Here is an 18,332-nt window from a genome sequence, read left to right as displayed (position 1 = left end):
CAGGCTTCTGTAACTCCTTCCTGATGGTGATTGTGCTGTCTTTACGACAGTTATTTAGTTTATAATATTTTCGCTTAGTAATTCATTCAATAGTATTTTCTAGTTAGAATTAGAAGTGTTTAAAGTGTATTCATTGCATGTAAAATATATCGGCATGCGATGACGTCACATCCGGTTTCGCCGCGTCTTGTGGGAAAACACCGGTTTGAAATTAGCGCGAGGGTGGGGGCTTTCCACGAGGCTCACCTGAGCACAAGCAGTTTTGCAGGCATGAGAAATCACAGTGAGAGCAATGCTGTAAGTTAATAGATAATCGATATATTGAACTAAGATGTTAATGCTGATCCTGTTAGAGGTAACGACGGTAGATAATGTTTATGCTTTCGTTAGTTAAAGAGTCGCGGATAGTTTGCATGGAAGTGTATTTAAAGTAGTCAATGGAGCAGGTAAACTCTCCCTGTATACTGCACCTTAGTGTAATGTAGTTATAGTCACCTTTGCAAGTATTTACACTTGAAATGTGATATTAGGAAGGAACAAATACTGTATCAATCTTGTATTGTTTTATCAACAGTTTTCACCATATGTTAATGTGAAGAGTGAACAGTAAATGGTTAATCTTACTGCGATCTGGTTCTTATTAACTGTGGTTTATCCGGACGTTAAATTCGGCGTTTCGTTACACCCGAAGGAGAACGTTACAGTGAAAAAGCAGCATTATCAGGTGTTTCAAGTGCTGCAATGTCAGCTCAATCCAGCATCAAGTCGACGCCGCCCAGCGACAAGGGCAGTAAACCGACATCAAGTAAGCCCACCCAGGCGTTATCAGGTGTTCCAAGTGCTGCAATGTCAGCTCGATCCGGGATCAAGTCGATGGCACCCAGCGACAAGGGCAGTAGAACGACATCAAGTAAGTCCACACAGGCAAGAGCCAAGGCAGAAGCCGCCAAGGTGCGACTGCATTACGCCAAACAAGAAGCAGTTTTGAAAATGAAACTGGCCACCAAAGAAGCCGAAAGGGCCGCCAGACAAAGAGAAGAGGCTGCCAGAGAAGCCGAAATCCAGAAAGAAGAGGCTGCCAGACAAAGAGAAGAGGCCGCCAGAGAAGCCGAAACCCAGTTGGAAATGACAAAAATATCGACAGAGTTGCATGTGCTGCAGCTAGAAGGAGAAGGAGAAGCTGCCAGGGTGGAAGCAGAGTACATAGAAGAAGCTGAAGGGTCGCGTGATCTGACCGAAACAAGTTCTGCTTTGGAAAGGACCAGACTGGAACGCACAAGCGACTATGTACAATATCAAGCGGACAGGCAGGCTCGTCTCCCCTCTCCATACCTATTCGATAACTTCCCCAGCTACGAGGAAGAGAATTTACCCTCGCGGCCCCGCGATGAAGTCAAGAATGAAAGAGCTGACAACCGATATACTTTGACACCAAAGTTACAAAGTTCGATGCGAAGAGACGCGGAGGTTGAATCCAGGATGGCAAATTCCATGAGAAACGTGCGTTCTCAGTCATATGGGCGCCAACGTACTTCTCCAGCCCGCATGCCGCTTGCAGCCGATCCCACGCTGCAGTATTTAGCACGACGGGATCTCGTCACTTCGGGACTGTACCAGTTTGACGATAAACCCGAAAATTACCGTGCTTGGCTCTCCACATTCACCAACGTGATTGACGGGGTCCAGCTCAGTGCAACCCAAAGGTTGGACCTTATGGCGAAATGGCTGGGGAAAGAATCACGCGACCAGGTGAGACGCATGCGTTCAGTGTACATCAACAAACCTGAGCTAGCCTTAAGCGAAGCGTGGGAGAGACTTTGGGAGAGATATGGGTCCCCCGACATTATTGAAGCGGCGCTATATCGACGTCTGGAAAACTTTCCTAAGGTGTCAGCCAAAGATCACTTTAAGTTAAGAGAATTCGGAGATTTACTCATGGAGATCCAAGGCGCCAAAGAAGATGGCTATTCAGCTGGTCTAGTATTCCTAGATACTCCATCCGGGATTAGACCAATTGTGGACAAACTTCCATTTGGGCTGCAGGACAAGTGGCTGACTGTTGCCTCAGAGTACAAGGAAGACCACGATGGTCGATTTCCTCCCTTTAAGCACCTCACTAGGTTTGTGTGCAAGGAGGCGAAGAGGCGAAACGACCCTAGCCTTGTAGGTCCAGGAAGCAGTTCGATTTACACCAAGCCAGGCAGATCCGTTTCGAATGTTTTCAACATTGATAAACCCGTGTCAGTGCTCAAGACCGAAGCCCTTACGACTAACAACGACCCTGGCAAGTATTGTCCATTGCATAACAAACCTCACCCCCTGAAAGCATGCAGAATGTTTAGGGAAAAACCCCTTGAAGAGAGGACGGCTCTTCTCAAGGAGAAAAGAATATGTTTTAGATGCTGTTCCTCAACCTCTCACCTCGCCAGAGAGTGTACGATCGCCGTGAAGTGTCCGGAATGTGGCAGCCCAGATCACGTCGAGGCCATGCATCCCGACCTGTCACCACAAACCGAGAGCGCTCCTTCACCCCCACAACAGGACGGCGGGGAGGGAGAGGCTCACTCTAGGTCAATAGCTGTCAGCACGAACTGTACAGAAGTTTGTGGTCAAGCTCAGTCAAGTCGTTCTTGCTCCAAGATCTGCCTCACTAAGGTGTACCCTAAAGGAGCCAAAGACAAGGCCATCAAAGCCTATGTGATTCTGGACGATCAGAGCAATCGTTCACTAGTCAGTCCAGAGTTCTTTAAATTGTTCAACATTGAGAGTGAGCGGTTCCCATACTACCTCAAAACTTGCTCAGGCAACATGGAAACCCAAGGAAGGAAGGCAGAAGGCATCCAGATCGAGTCCCTGGATGGTAAAGTCGTCATCTGTCTCCCTCCGCTCTTAGAGTGCAATGAAATCATGAATAACCGCGCTGGGATCCCGACACCAAGTGCGGTGCTACACCAGCCGCATCTCCACCACATCGCCAAACACATCCCAGAGCTGGATCCGAAAGCGGAAATACTCCTGCTATTAGGAAGAGATGTTATCCAGGTACACAAGGTTAGGCAGCAGATCAATGGACCACTCAACGCCCCCTTCGCGCAACGTCTGGATCTGGGCTGGGTGGTGATAGGAGAGGTGTGTCTCGGTGACGTACACAAACCGATGGTTAACACACTCAAGACCAATGTGCTAGAGAGTGGCCGCCATTCAATCTTTCAACCCTGCCCGAGTGTCCCGTGCATCAAGGAAGCACAACAAGGCGTTAACAAGCGCGAGGCAAGCGACGAGTCGCTGGGCCAGCCAGTCTACGCTCTAACGAAGTATGACAACAAACTTGCACAATCAGCTCAAGATACCATTTCTTTAAAAACCAAAGACACCAAGGTCTTCAGAGATGAAGCAAATAATGGGGTTGCCCCATTGCCAATCAGAGAACCACGCCAGCGCTCACCAGATAACAAAGAGCAGGCAGTCAAACGGTTCACGTCCTTACGGAAAACCCGGAAAAGGAAACCTGAGATGCAGCAACACACCCGATTGGCTCACGAGGTACTGTGCACCCTAATGGCAGAGGTCACAGCCATTATAAACGCACAATCATTCCTACCTGTGTCTTCTGACCCAGAAAACCCCTTTATACTTTCGCCATCAACGCTCCTTACGCAGAAGGCAGGAGCACCTCCTCCACCAGGAGACTTCTCAGACAAGAATTTGTACACAAAGCAATGGAGACAAGTCCAGGCTCTGGCAAATCAGTTCTGGTCCCGCTGGAGACAGAAATATCTACACTCGTTGCAACAGAGACGTAAGTGGACAGAACCCCGCAGGAATCTTCAAGTTGGAGACTTAGTCCTGCTCAGGGACAAGCAAGCCACCCGCAACAGCAGGCCAATGGCCAGAATCACTGCTACATTCCCTAGCGAGGTCAGGAAGATCGAATTGAAGACTACCGACCAAGGCGATGTGAAAATTTACCAAGGGCCAGTTACAGAAGTTATTCTACTTCTACCCAATGACTGATTAAGAGACTAAGTTTTGTACTCTGCTCATTGTGACCTTACGAAGGTCAAGCGGGGAGTGTGCTGTCTTTACGACAGTTATTTAGTTTATAATATTTTCGCTTAGTAATTCATTCAATAGTATTTTCTAGTTAGAATTAGAAGTGTTTAAAGTGTATTCATTGCATGTAAAATATATCGGCATGCGATGACGTCACATCCGGTTTCGCCGCGTCTTGTGGGAAAACACCGGTTTGAAATTAGCGCGAGGGTGGGGGCTTTCCACGAGGCTCACCTGAGCACAAGCAGTTTTGCAGGCATGAGAAATCACAGTGAGAGCAATGCTGTAAGTTAATAGATAATCGATATATTGAACTAAGATGTTAATGCTGATCCTGTTAGAGGTAACGACGGTAGATAATGTTTATGCTTTCGTTAGTTAAAGAGTCGCGGATAGTTTGCATGGAAATGTATTTAAAGTAGTCAATGGAGCAGGTAAACTCTCCCTGTATACTGCACCTTAGTGTAATGTAGTTATAGTCACCTTTGCAAGTATTTACACTTGAAATGTGATATTAAGGAAGGAACAAATACTGTATCAATCTTGTATTGTTTTATCAACAGTTTTCACCATATGTTAATGTGAAGAGTGAACAGTAAATGGTTAATCTTACTGCGATCTGGTTCTTATTAACTGTGGTTTATCCGGACGTTAAATTCGGCGTTTCGTTACACCCGAAGGAGAACGTTACAGTGATAGTGAGAAAAGGGCTTGCCCTGGGTGCTGGAGGTCCTTAATAATGGACGCAGCCTTTCTAAGATACCACCCCTGAAGATATCCTGGGTACTTTGTAGGCTAGTACCCAAGATGGAGCTGACTAAACTTACAACCCTCTGCAGCTTCTTTCTGTCCTGTGCTGTAGTGATGGTCATTAAGGCAGCTCACATTCTTCTTTTTGAAGCAAGTGGGAACTCTGCCCGGAGCAGTGAGAGGTTGAAAATGTCCTCGAATACTCCTGCTAGCCGGTCAGCACAGGTCTTCAGAGCCTTATCAGGTAGTCCACTGGAACCTTCCACCTTGCAAAGGTTCACTCTCTTTAAAGTCAGCCTAACATCGGCCTCTGACACAGAGATCACAGGGTCATAAGGTGCAGCAGTTGTGTTCTCCCTTTCAAAGTGGACATACTGAGTTCATCTGGTAGTGAAGCATCGCTGCCATTCATGCTATTAGGTTTTGCTTTGTATGAAACCAATGTGCCGAGTAAGGAAAGGATACATTTTAAAAATAGGAGTCAGAATTGCGAGGTCACACAGGAGACAAACGTTTTGAAAGATACAAATGACCTATAGAAGGTACATAAAATAACCAGTATTCGGGAATAGGGCATAAAATAAAAATAAAACATCAGAAACAAGGTATAATAAAACTGTTGGAGAGAGTTATCTGTACCAGTGGACGATTCTGTTTTTATTGATCACTTTGACGAAACTCCGAATGCATGTGCTATTCTTTCCTGCCACCAAAGAACTCTTATTAATTCCAACTTACTGTGGAAGCCAACCCTGTATCAACAATGCAGCTCCTTAAAAACTTCCATTGTTTTGCTGACCACAACTGCACAGTCTCATTTTGCTGTGAGAAGTGCAAGACAATATTTATTGCAGTGAGAAGGGATCAATGATCAAAAGCAAGTAGACACCTGCTCTATCGCTGGATGGAAGGGAGAATGTATTCTTTAGCAGCTGTGGTCAAGATTTCTAACCAAAACTATCCCACTGTTCTCTTCCACATTTTGATCTTAGGACTTTAATCAATGTAATTACAAACCTTCTCACTAAACGTACCTTATAAGTGGCTTAAAAATATTCCAGAGAACTCGGATGAAGTTTGTTGGATGTACAACATAAAGAGCTTTGAGATTTTTCTTGTATCTAGAAAAAAAATAAACATTTCTCAAGCACAGACATTGAAAATTCCCACTGTAGTCATCTTATGAGTGGCTTCACATCGAACATTTTTTGAAGAAGTTTAGCAGGACAAACAAAGGAGAATCTGGATTTTGTTTACTTGGATTTTCAGGAGGCCTTTGACATGGTGCTGCACATCAGGCTGCTAAACAAGATAAAAGCCCAAGGAATTACACAAAAGATACTAGTATGGACAGAAATTGGCTAGCTGGCAAAGAGTGAGAATAAAGGAGGCAGTTTCTGGTTGGCTGCCAGTGACTAGAGGAGCCAGTGCTCAGTCCCCTAATTTTCACATTATATGTTATGATCTAAATGACAGAACTGCTGGCTTTGTGGCTGAATTTGCCAGTGATATAAAGATAGTTAGAGGGGCAGGTACTGTTGAGGAAGCAGGGAGTCTGTAGAACGAGTTCACAGATTGGGAGAATGGACAAGTTCCTGGTTGCCAACGGCTATCTGAAAATCTATCTTGGCCCAGCATATTGAGTAACACATTCAATATGCTGGAGGAATTCTGCAGGGCAGGCAGCACCTAAGAAAAGGAATAAACAGTCAACATTTTGGACCAAGGCTCTTCATCAAGAATGGGAAAAAAGTGGGAAGAGGCTGGAATTAGAAGGTGGGGAAGGGAAGGACTACAAGTTGGAAGGTGATAGGTGAAGCCAGGTGAGGGGGAAGGTAGGTATATTGATGTGATTACAAAGATGACTCACTGCCGGCTATATTTCATTTGAAGTTTGAGGAGATTTTGTATGTCTCTGAAAACTAGCAAATTTCTATAGATATATCATAGAGAGTTTTTTTAAGTGGTTGCATCACCGACTGATATGAAGGACCACTGCTGAAGAGCTGAAAAAGCTGCAGAGGCTCGCAAACTCAGCCAGCTCCATCATAGGCACTAGCCTCCCCAGCAGAGGACACCTTCAAAAAGGTGATGCCTCAAAAAAAAAGGTGGCACCCATCAATAGAAACTCCCATCACCCAGACATGTGCCCTTCTTATTACTACCACAGAGGAGGTACAGCAGTCCACTTATTTAATTTAAATTTTAATATATATTCCTTATTATAATTTGTAGAATATTTCATGTATTGCACCGTATTGCTGCTGCAAAACAACAAATTTCATTACACATGGCAGTGATATTGGACTGTTTCTGACTTCATCAGCCTTTGGTCAGAACACATTTGGAGCCATTTTGGGCCCCGTACTTAAGGAAGGATGTGCTGCCATTGGAGAGCATCCAGAGGAGGGCCAAGAGAATGAAAGGGTTATCGTATGAGGACTGTTTGATGGCTCTGCACTTGTACTCACTGGAGTTTAGAAGAATGAGGAAGATCTCATTGAAGCTGGTCAAATATCAAAAAGCCTGGATAGAGTGGGCTTGTAAGAGCATCAAAGAGTATGGGCAGGAGGAGGAGGAGAATGGTGTTCAGAGGGAAATCAGCTACGATCGAATGGCGGAGCAGACTCGATGAGCTGAAAGGCCTAATCCTCTGTGCTTCACTGCCTTATGAGCTAACAATCTCTCCAGGTGATGTGATGATTTATCTGCACTCCTTCCACTTTAATACACCATTTCCCTGTCTGTCATTGATTCTCCCTTACCTTTCGGCCAACCACAAGCCAGCTCTCCGGTCTACATTTAACCAAAGTGCTATCAGTCTCAATAACTCAGCCCAGATCTCAAAATGAAAGTGGGCATTTTCTGTGGCAGACTGGGCCTCTTCAATATGATGGACTTAATATACCCAATGATTTTCAGGAATTAGCACTGATTAACCAATTCCAACTACAGGTGAACTTCGGCAGAAGCAAATCTCCTGCTTAGCGAGTCCTTCAGGACAGAATATAACTTGCTTCTGTTCCAATCCCGAAAAGCGGGGATGCCTGCATGCAAATCCTCTCCAAGTGGAATTGTTCTTGCACTACGGGGGTTAACAGTGTGACATCTTGGTACAACGGTAAGGAGATCTGCTGCACACACATTTACCCAGATGCACTGATTCACAATCCTGCACACTTTTTTTTTGTTGAAGCACCACCTTGATTCCCTCCCTCCTTCAGTTCCCTGTCCTCTAAATGCCTGCTTCATCCTTCCTAGCCTCTGCATCTTTGTTCCCCCTTCACTTTTAGTTCCTTTCCTCCTCCTTCCCCATCACTCCCTTATTCACTCATACTCTCCCCTCATAACCAAGAAGGGAGGCAGCCACTAAAAGCTGCTGCATGTTCTCTTCAAGGCTACTGCCCAGCTACTGCGCTCCACGCACCTTGTCACTCCCAGTAGCCTTAAGCCAATGGCTGAGGCGGGAAACCCCTGACCTCTCCGGGGAAAGCAAGAGAATTTTCCAACACCTGATCATAGATTATAACCTTTGTACTCTTGTTAATCGGCTCAAGTGTGTGATTTTCTGTTTGACATGGGCAGATTCATCCTGTGGAAGTTGGACACCTGCACAATTTAGCACATAAAATGATTCTAAACTCAGGGCCCTCTATCACCCGATATGCCCTTTAAATCTCAGGCTCCTGTCTCCCAGGCATTGCAATTCAACTATGACAATACAAAGGTGACAGAATTCATGGAAACAGGACAATATTTCAGTCGAGTCAGGAATTCACTATGCATATATCACCCCAAGTGAGACTGCCCATTCATCTGAGTACACATCTGAAAACAATCTGGAAATGAATCTGTCAATGTTGTTAAAAACCCCCTTAAACTGAAGAAGTTTATGCCTGAGAAATTAGTATGAAAGCTACGGGAGATCTATCACCATTCAGCTGATAATGACCAGAAACTAGAAACCTCCACAACTGTAGGTTGGAATTGTTCAAAACACCAGACTCCAGACAAGAAAGGGAAAATTTATCTCTGAATGCAGCAACAGTAACAAAGTCAAACATGTACCCAGGAGCCCAACACTGATAAAAGAACCCTGGATTAAATATACATTTTTGTATCAAATATGGGAAGATTTACATAAGCTATCTAACCTTGGGTCCATCAGAAAAGGAACATTATAGGTTTGAGTTAAGGTTGCTCAGTGCAAGTGTTTCAAGTGAATGTCCGGCTAAGTGACAGGACACTTGCCCAAAGCAGCAAACATTGTGGCATTTAAAATCCTACTGCAGAATCTAAGGACATATCCTAAGCTGCCACTTCCTGCCATGTGAAAACAGAGCTTGAGCTGAATATAGCCAGGTTGTTACTGCTGGCACATGCCGTCATTTGTGTTGGAGCTGTGTTGCTTCACCGAGGTCTTATTGGACTACTCCAGGCTGTCAAGATAGATTGTGGATTCCTATTCAAGGGAGGGCACAAGATTTCCCTCACCACCCACCCTGAATAGGTCTTTTACTGCAGATCACAGGATCCCGCACAAGTAAATTGTCCGCCTGCAAGAACATTTCAGATGGAAGGTCACATCAACACAAAGCATTATTCTTCTTTTCCCAGATCCTTCCTATTGGTTGAATAATCTTTGGGGCAGCACGGTAGTGTAGGGCTTAGCACAATGCTAATACAGCGCTCGTGATGTGGGTTCAATTCCTCTGCTCTCAGTAAGGTGTTTGTACGTTCTCTCTGTGACCTCATGGCTCCAGTTTCCTGCCACATCCTGAAGATGTACCAGTCAGTGAGTTAATTAGTCACTTCGGTGTAACTGGGCAGCACAGGCTTGAAGGGCTGGAGGGTTTGTTTACCATGCTGTATTTCTAAATAAAATATTTCCAGCATTTACTCTTTTCATTTGAGATGCTTTGGTAATGAGAATGATATATACTCATGCTCATTCCATTTCATTTTTCAACTGTAATGATATTGATCAATGCATTTTAAAATGCCGTTTAATCAGCACTAATGGTTTCGGAAATATTTGTACTGTCAGTAATATGCTAAACACAGCCACTAGCAAGTACGCACTTCCCTGACTATATTTGTTAAAAATAGTATTCTGACACACCTGTTCCAAAAGCAAAAAATTCATTTTTTTCCCCACTCACTAGACTTGCCATCTATAATTATCTTCTGTGGTTTCAGTAATGAAGCCATGGCACAGGTTTAACGTGACAATGTACTTGTGACAAAGCAGCATTCCTACATCAGCGTACTCAGCTTGGGCAGTGTTAACTTCAACGAAAAATCCAGCATGTACAACTGCAACAAAAAAGTTCAAGACCCACCATTTTGCATGGGGTGGGGGCTGTGAGGTTATAACATTTTCTGTCATTCCTTAGTTTTCTCCCCCTTCCATTTCATGGATCTCTGCCAAGAGTAAGGTTGTATACCGCATACATTCTCTGATATTAAATTGAACTATTATCAACAGTCTCACACAGAGACTAACATAAGCCAAGAATATGAGCATGGGCTATACAGAAAATTAAACTGGATCCTTAATACTGAGTAACTTGCTTGTGAGCATAGATTGGATAACTTGGAAGAACCCGTCTTACTTTCTGTCAAATTCCTTGTAGGCATTCTGCAACCAGCTTAAAGATGGCTTATTGCTGCTTTTCAGGCCGTAGTGAAAGTAAACCAGAATATAATCACTCTCGACATACTGATCCAGTGTGTACTTCAGGTACCTAGACAGGGTAGAAGGCAAAGTAGATTACTTCAAATTACTTACTGCAGTGCTGACTAATTAACAAAACACAAGCTTGTCACATCCAAACTTAAACCTGTCCAAGCCTATTATGACCAATGACAAAGAAAAATATTAATATTTTTAATATTAATAAAATATCAACATAGAAAGATTAATCTGAACAAAATATGGCAGGTTTCTGAGTGTCAACTTAGAAGAAATTCTCTTATCGAAGTGGCAGTGGAGGATGGGGGTTGGGGAAGGATGGTGGGAATAGTTAAACAGTGAGAGACATAGAACAATATAGCACAGTACAGGCCCTTCAGCCCATAATGTTGTGCCGACCCTTAAACCCTGCCTCCCATATATCCTCCCACCTTAAATTCCTCCATATACCTGTCCAGTAGTGTCTTAAATTTCACTAGTGTATCTGCCTCCACCACTGACTCAGGTGGTGCATTCCATGAACCAACCACTCTCTGAGTAAAAAAAAACCTACCTTTAATATCCCCCTTCAACTTCCCACCCCTTACCTTAAAGCCATATTCTCTTGTACTGAGCAGTGGTGCCCTGGGGAAGAGACGCTGACTGTCACTCTATCCCAGGCTAAAATCACTGCACGAGCCTCTGTGTAATAATCCTGCAGAATCCTGTAGAACTACAGTTTCTTTTCTCTCCTGACTATGAGGATAGATGTCGGGAGAATAAGGTCTTCAGCCCTAAACATCAAGTCTTTAAGCATATATTTATCTACAAGAAGGAGCAAGGAGAAGCAGGTTTATTACCGCCGAAGTCTCTCTTCATCCATCAGCTGCAGATTGTTAATGATCTCCCCAAAAAAAACTGCATGCCTGGCCAGCTTCTGCTCTACCTACTCCAAACACCTCCATCTGTCAATTCTTGCAACATAGATCATTGGATAAAGTTCCAAATAATCCTCACGTCAAGACCTTCAACTTAGAAGTAAAATCTATAAAATGCTGCAGATTTCTCCCAGCGCTAAGAAAGTGGCAAATCTGGAAAATGTTTTACGAGAACAAATGCAGGGAGTCCACGGTGGAACAATAACGTAACAGCTGGCAAAATGCTTGGCAGTGCCAGCGATTAGGGTTCAATTCCCACCAAAGAGTGCAAGAAGTTTGTACGTTCTCCCCGTGACCAAAAGAGTTTCCTCCAGGTGCCCTGGTTGGTGAGATGTGAGCATGCTATGTTACCGCTGAAAGTGTGGCAAAACTTGCAAACGACCCTCCCAGTCTCGGACTGTGTTCAATGATGTGAACAATGCATTTTGCTGTATATTTAGATGTACATGTGACAAGCTGATCTTTAAATTTTAAGGGTTCCTTGAGGATGTCATAGCCTGGGCCAGTATTGGGGATAGGCGCTGAATACCTATTAAATGCTCCCAATGGCGTGCATTTCAAGTAGCCTCTGGCAACCAGGTCCAGCTCCCGGCCTGTACGTTACCTAGCCCGGTGGAAGGGGAAGGGGCAAAGGCAGGTTACTGGCACCTTAAAACTGGTCGCTTTAGGCAGATAGGGCTCGTCAGGCATGGTTGGCAGCTCACCCAAGAGGAGGAAAGTTCTGATCTCAAACCTCCTCTGCTTTACAGCTATACCCACTCCTGGAGAAGGCTTCGGGTGTAAGCCCCAAGGAAAAGCCCGGAGGTGAAATCCCTAAGGCAATCCTACATTGAGTTCAATGCTGACCAGCAAATCCTGCGATGCTGCTGGTGTCAAACCGTACCAGTCTCTGCCGTTCCTTTGGCTTCATCAGCTGCACGGAGAACCTGGTGAATGGGCGACAGCTTGCTTTTCATATTGGGCTAGTAGACAGGCCGAATGGCATACTTCTGCTCCCATTTCTTATGGACTTCTATCATACTGCCCTGGCTTGCACATCATGTAGACAGCAAGGACACAATATCCATAATATCCTGACCCTGGAGGGCCTCAAAATTTAGCCAAATTAATTGACCATAGGAAGCAAACTGGAGCAATCTATCGATTGAACACGCTCACCACAATTAAATCTGAGAGAAAAGGAATCTTAACTTAAGCAGTGTGCATTATGATTTTTGTGTAAAACAAAACAGACCACCCAATAAGGCATAATAATAAAAAATGGAAATTTATTATCCCCTGCTGCAAGCAAGTGACAGAGGCTACTCCTCAAAGTGAGTGCAACAACAACCAGGCACTTAAAATGTGCACTGACTACGAAGGGCAATTGAAAAGGCAGCAACTCATCTGCACATCAGCATTAGTAGAGGAAAAATATGCTGCACAGAGGACAAAGGAAGGAATTACATGTGGGAATACTAATATCCCATATGTTATATTCCACAAGATGGCGCTGTCAGACTAGTCTTTAACTTCAGTTAACAAAGAACTTGTATTTGGAGGAACCCAACATGTCAATTTACCACTCCCCCTCCCACCCCCAACATTGTTGCAACAGAATGATAATCACATGCATCGGAGTGCTGTGAGATGGCATGTAGGTACTTAAATTTGACAGCTTTTGCAGATGTGTACATGCGCTTTTGATGTTATGGACAGAACATGTGCAGATATATCCATAACTTCACTGTACAAATGTCACGCAATTGTATATCTCGTTGAACATGACGATGATTACACCCCATCTTCTCAGACTTCTTGTATGGCTGCAATAAACAAATGGATGAGCCATAATTTCCTAAACCCAAATGAAGATACAACTGAAATACTTACAGTTGGTCCCAAAGACAAAAGAAATAAAATTCTGATTTTCACAAAAGGAGCCAAATTCATCAAGAAGTGACAACCTTGGGTCTCATCTTTGATTCAGATTTGAGTTTTTAAAATCTCACATAAAGGAAGTGACCAGAGGAGCATTTCCACATTTAAGAAATATTTCAAATGTACATTCAAATGATGTTATATTGAATAACTAGGTACTGCAGTGCACTTTTTACTGCACTGCCAAAGCAATCTACAGCTTATTCAGAACACTACTGCAAGACTTCTAACTAAAACCAGGATGAGGGAGCGTATAATTCCTGTCCTAACCACTCTGCATTGGTTTCCATTATCTTTTAGAATTGCTTTTTAAAGTTCTCTTACTTGTTTTTAAATCTCTCAATGGTCTGGAACTGGAGTACATCAGGAAAGTTTTTGTTTTATAATCCTGCTCGAGCTCTCAGGTCTTCTTCTGCTGGTCTCTTAAAATTTAAACAATCTTCCTCAAGAGAGTTTGCAGGTCAGCTTTTCTGAACTACACTCCTACGCTGTGGAACTCAATATAAAACTATAAAATATGAAAAATATATATAAAAATATAAAACTATAAGAGATGCAGATTCAGGGGGCACTTTTAATCTGCAGTTCAAAACCTACTCATTTCATCCTGCTTTTAACTAACATCATTTTGTCTCATTTTCATGTTTGCAATTTATTCCATTGTAAAGCACTCTGATCAACGTTGTTTGTATGAGAAGTGCTCAAAATGATTATTTTGAGAGAGGGGAGGAGAAAGGCAGAACTGGGAGTATACAAACAAATAGGCATGTAGCTCATATTTGTTTTATGGAATGTTCCACCTTTGTTGGGGTTATTTTAGTGTAAACAAATGCAAGTTATTTAACACATTTTATTTCACAAAATTGTAATTTTTTTTAAAGAGTTATTTAAAAACATTCTATAATTTATCAAACACATACAACATTTTCTGATCTTATGTGAAATTAATTATGGAAGTTTAAAACACTGTTTCAATTCAAAGTTAAAAAATGTTACTAAAATGGTATAGATTAGTGGGGAGAGTGCATAATCGTCAACGTGATTCATGCAGTTGTCTACGAAAAGGTTTTGTTACAGAAAATTAACTTACTCAAGCAACTTCCGGTGGTTGAGTTGATGGGAAGGAGGCATTCGACAGCAGCTAAAAATAACCAGTTTCCTTCCATAATTATCATCACCTGATTGAAAAGATAAAACCTAAATTTTCATATTGGATACAAACAGGAGATATATACCCTAATGAATTCCATGAACGCAGATATCCTCCTCACATACATACGGTGATCAGAATTCAGCAATTCCAATTCCAAGGTATAAAGAACTTTGTCTTATCACTAAATACAGCAGTGCTGAGGATGGTAACATGAAGCAAATGATTTGGTGCTGTGACACAAAAACCCTTGGTAGGTTTAGGCTGAAACTGTAACACTGGAAAACAAATACAAGAAAGAGTCATGGCTTCTAAACAATAGAGAAATTGATTGTTTTACTGACCATCAACTGACCCTAATCTCAACAACTCACAAAACCAGAAGCTCAATGCAATTAATCAGTAGGTACTTATGTGGCGGTAACAGCTATAATTAGAACAAGAATGATGCTCCTTATGCTGAATACATCTTTAAGAGTTCACCATAAAAGCGCAAGGAGAACCCTTCATTTTCTTTTTTTGAGAGTACTGACTGTCAAAATGCACAAAAAATCCATATTATGTCTAGCAAAGGATGAAATGAGGAAGAATTCCCACTGTAAACATCCAATCAAAACCCTAAAAAAAAATCAACCCTCCCCCCTCTCCTGCACCAAACCAATAATTGATTTGGCCCCTCTTGGGCCTTTAACATGGTAAAAAAAAATGACTGACTGATACAAGAGACAGGAGTATAAATTCCTAATTTTAATGCTGCAAGGTTTAATAGAAAAAAAACCAAAGCAGTATAGCCGCCACATTCTTGCTCTTCAGAAGGCTACAGAAGTAAAATATATCCAGACCTTCTTAAACTGATAAGCACAGAAAACACAGAAACCTGCAATAAATATTGCTCAGTGGGCAAGTTCTTACAATAGCATTCCAAGATCAATCACAATAATAATACAGGTTGATTACCCCTTATTTGAAATGCTTGGGGCCAGAAGTATTTCAGATTCTGGATTTTGGAATATATAACAAGATATCTTGGGATCACCATAATTTCCAGTCTTTGTCTTACACTTGTTCATCACACATATGTAATTAACACCAAAAAGTATTACATACTATTAATCTAATGGAAATATAATATGTGCAGAATATCAAAAGCAACATCAGGAGAATAGCTGAATCAGCTGTTGAACAACAACCTATCTCCAGCCACAGTGTTGTGTTTTGATTAAAGTACTGTGTATTTGCATATTTCAGATTTTATGCAAGGTATAAATCTGCTTTTTAGGCTTGTCCTGGTGTTAAGATTTTTATCAGCAACGATCTTCACTCAATGAATTTCTCTGCTGCTTTGTGATCAGCAGACGCTTTATCTTTAAAATGTTTTAAATCTTTAAAAAAATTAATGTCATGTCTTTTCTTAAATTTCTGCAACCAACCTGCTGAATATTCACAATTACATTCAATTTTCAGTTTGTTGTGATAGATCTTTGCTTGTTTCATGATCAGCATACCTTTAAGCAGCATATAATCATTCCGACCATGATGAATCCATTCTTTCAATACATGATTGAGATCTTCACTTTTGCTTTATGCAGTGTTGTTCTAACTGTCATTAACTTTTAAGAGGAATAGACAGAGTGGACAGCCAGCGCCTCTTCCCCAGGGCACCACTGCTCAATACAAGAGGACATGGCTTTAAGTTAAGGGGAGGAAAGTTCAAGGGGGATATTAGAGGAAGCATTTTTTTTACTCAGAAAGTGGTTGGTGTGTGGAATGCACTGCCTGAGTCTGTGGAGGCAGATACACTAGTGAAATTTAAAAGACTACTAGACAGGTATATGGAGGAATTTAAGGTGGAGGGTTTAATGGGAGACAGGGTTTAAGGGTCAGCACAACATTGTGGGCCAAATGGCCTGTACTGTGCTGTATTGTTCTTTGTTCTATGTGAGGTCACATCTCAGAACTGTCTGTTCTATGCAGAGACCTGTGCATTGCCTGGGAAACTTGCCAGCGCCTTGTGGAATTGTCCATTTGTGATGTCATGCCAGTGCTAAAAAAAATTACATATTTCAGGAGTTTTTCAGATTTTTGAGTAAAGGTATTTCAACCTGTATCCTCTAAGACGAATTTCCTACCAGGAGTTCCCATCTTTGGGCTTTAATCAATTCCGAATTGGAAATCCCACCCGAAAAAGTGGAATCGCAATATATTTATTTAAAAGTTTGAATAAATATGGAAATCTGAATAATTTAAATAATAAAATCCTGCAAACTTTGTTTCAGTCATTATCTGTGCAGCATGGTGCTTGTGTTCTGGAGTTACTCTAAAATGTCCTTGCTCCACCTGTTAGGTTCTGCACTGACCAAAATGCTTCTCTTACATTAGTCTCAAGCAATGAAAGGCTGTATGAGGATTACGTGTGACCCATCCCTAAGTATTAAGTGCTTAGTCAGAAAAAAGTCAGCAAATTATTAATCAATTTCCTTGTATATAAATTGAGGGATGATTATTGGAATAAAACAGCTCTCCAGCTCCTTTTCCAAAGTGATGCCACAGGATCTATTTCCTGCATTTGGCAGGGTAGATTGGTTGAATGTCCTATCAAAGGACTGGCACCTCCAATAGTACGGCACCCCCTCAGACTGCAACAAAGTGCCAGGTGAAGGATTTGTGCTCAAGTCTCTGGAAGAAGACTTGAGCCACAAACCTTCCAACTCCAAGACACAGCAATAACTTGAGCCCTGGCAGACGCACATTACAACAGTAATTACTTCTGACATGAAAGCATTTAGGGATGACTGCAGTTATTGAAAACTCCATAGAATTTCAATTCATCCTTTAACTTCAATCATTAAATTTTCTGTGCCAGTATGTTTAGGAATGGATAAGAACCCAATTGCCGCTCAATCATTTAACCATGATATAATATAAAAGAGCTGTAGAATAATTTCTCCTGATATCTACTGTGGCATAACAATTTGTTTCATATAAAAAGTTAAGCAACCCAAATTAATGGAATGTTTTTCTGCACGTCATAAAAGTGCAAAGGATTTTAACTGTTAACATAAGTAGATCTGCAGTAATTGCTCAAATCGCTATACAAAAATATAAGCATCAGTTTTAATAATGGAAATATGGTTTCTCCAGAATTACTACTGAAACATCTGCTTGAATGCAACACCTTAACCTGATTGACCTACTTTTGACAAGACTGAGCAGAGATCGTTGAACTGGGTATCTGTATCACTTTCAGGATCTAAAATTCCTTTGTTGAGAGGTCATATTGTAAGCAATATGCCAACCAACTTGTAAACAGTAAGCTCACTTACACAACACTATAACCTCTACAGTTAAGAAGCAAATGTCGCTTTTGATTTGTCATCACAACACAAGAGAGACTGTCTTTTGGTAGCATTTCCCTTCTCCCTCACTTCCAACTATTACATTCCAAATATTCATCTATCTGCTAATTGCAGAAACAGAAATGCACCAAAGAGGAATGCATTTTCCAGTGTTCCCTTGTGGTCTACATTTTTACAAATTTTTAGAATATTGCATTGTGACATATGGAATTTTACCTTACTGATATTTTTCCACTGGTTTAATCAAATATCTTTACTATTTAAGTTCATTTACTTGCTGACATTGCATGTAGAGCATCAAGACTAGGTGTAGTTTTTAAGAGAATGGAGTGAGGCAACTCAGAACTACTTCAATTGCTGGCATAAAGTAACAGCATGGTTAATAGCATTATTTATTAGCAAATACTGATGAGCAAGACACACTGTCTAGATGACAACAGTCTAATATTGAGGATGAGATTCTGAATCAAGATTCTGCCTGTTCTTCCAGG

General features: G+C 41.9%; 1 protein-coding gene across 3 annotated transcripts in view; it reads right to left on the bottom strand.

The window, feature by feature from the left end:
- LOC132398473 (rho GTPase-activating protein 8-like) overlaps positions 1 to 18,332 on the bottom strand; it is a 97,655-nt gene that overhangs the window by 47,692 nt on the left and 31,631 nt on the right. For all 3 annotated transcript variants that reach the window (XM_059977970.1, XM_059977971.1, XM_059977972.1), the window contains exons 4-6: positions 14,426 to 14,513; positions 10,419 to 10,550; positions 5,838 to 5,924 (exon numbers count right to left, since the gene is read on the bottom strand). In XM_059977970.1, coding sequence (XP_059833953.1) covers positions 5,838 to 5,924; positions 10,419 to 10,550; positions 14,426 to 14,513 — 307 coding nt within the window. The remainder of the gene's footprint in view (positions 1 to 5,837; positions 5,925 to 10,418; positions 10,551 to 14,425; positions 14,514 to 18,332) is intronic.

Source organism: Hypanus sabinus, chromosome 8 (genome assembly GCF_030144855.1).
Source record: "Hypanus sabinus isolate sHypSab1 chromosome 8, sHypSab1.hap1, whole genome shotgun sequence".
Classification (NCBI taxonomy): domain Eukaryota; kingdom Metazoa; phylum Chordata; class Chondrichthyes; order Myliobatiformes; family Dasyatidae; genus Hypanus; species Hypanus sabinus.
The sequence above is the reverse complement of the archived record's forward strand: the minus strand, read 5'-3'. Positions and strand labels throughout refer to the sequence as shown.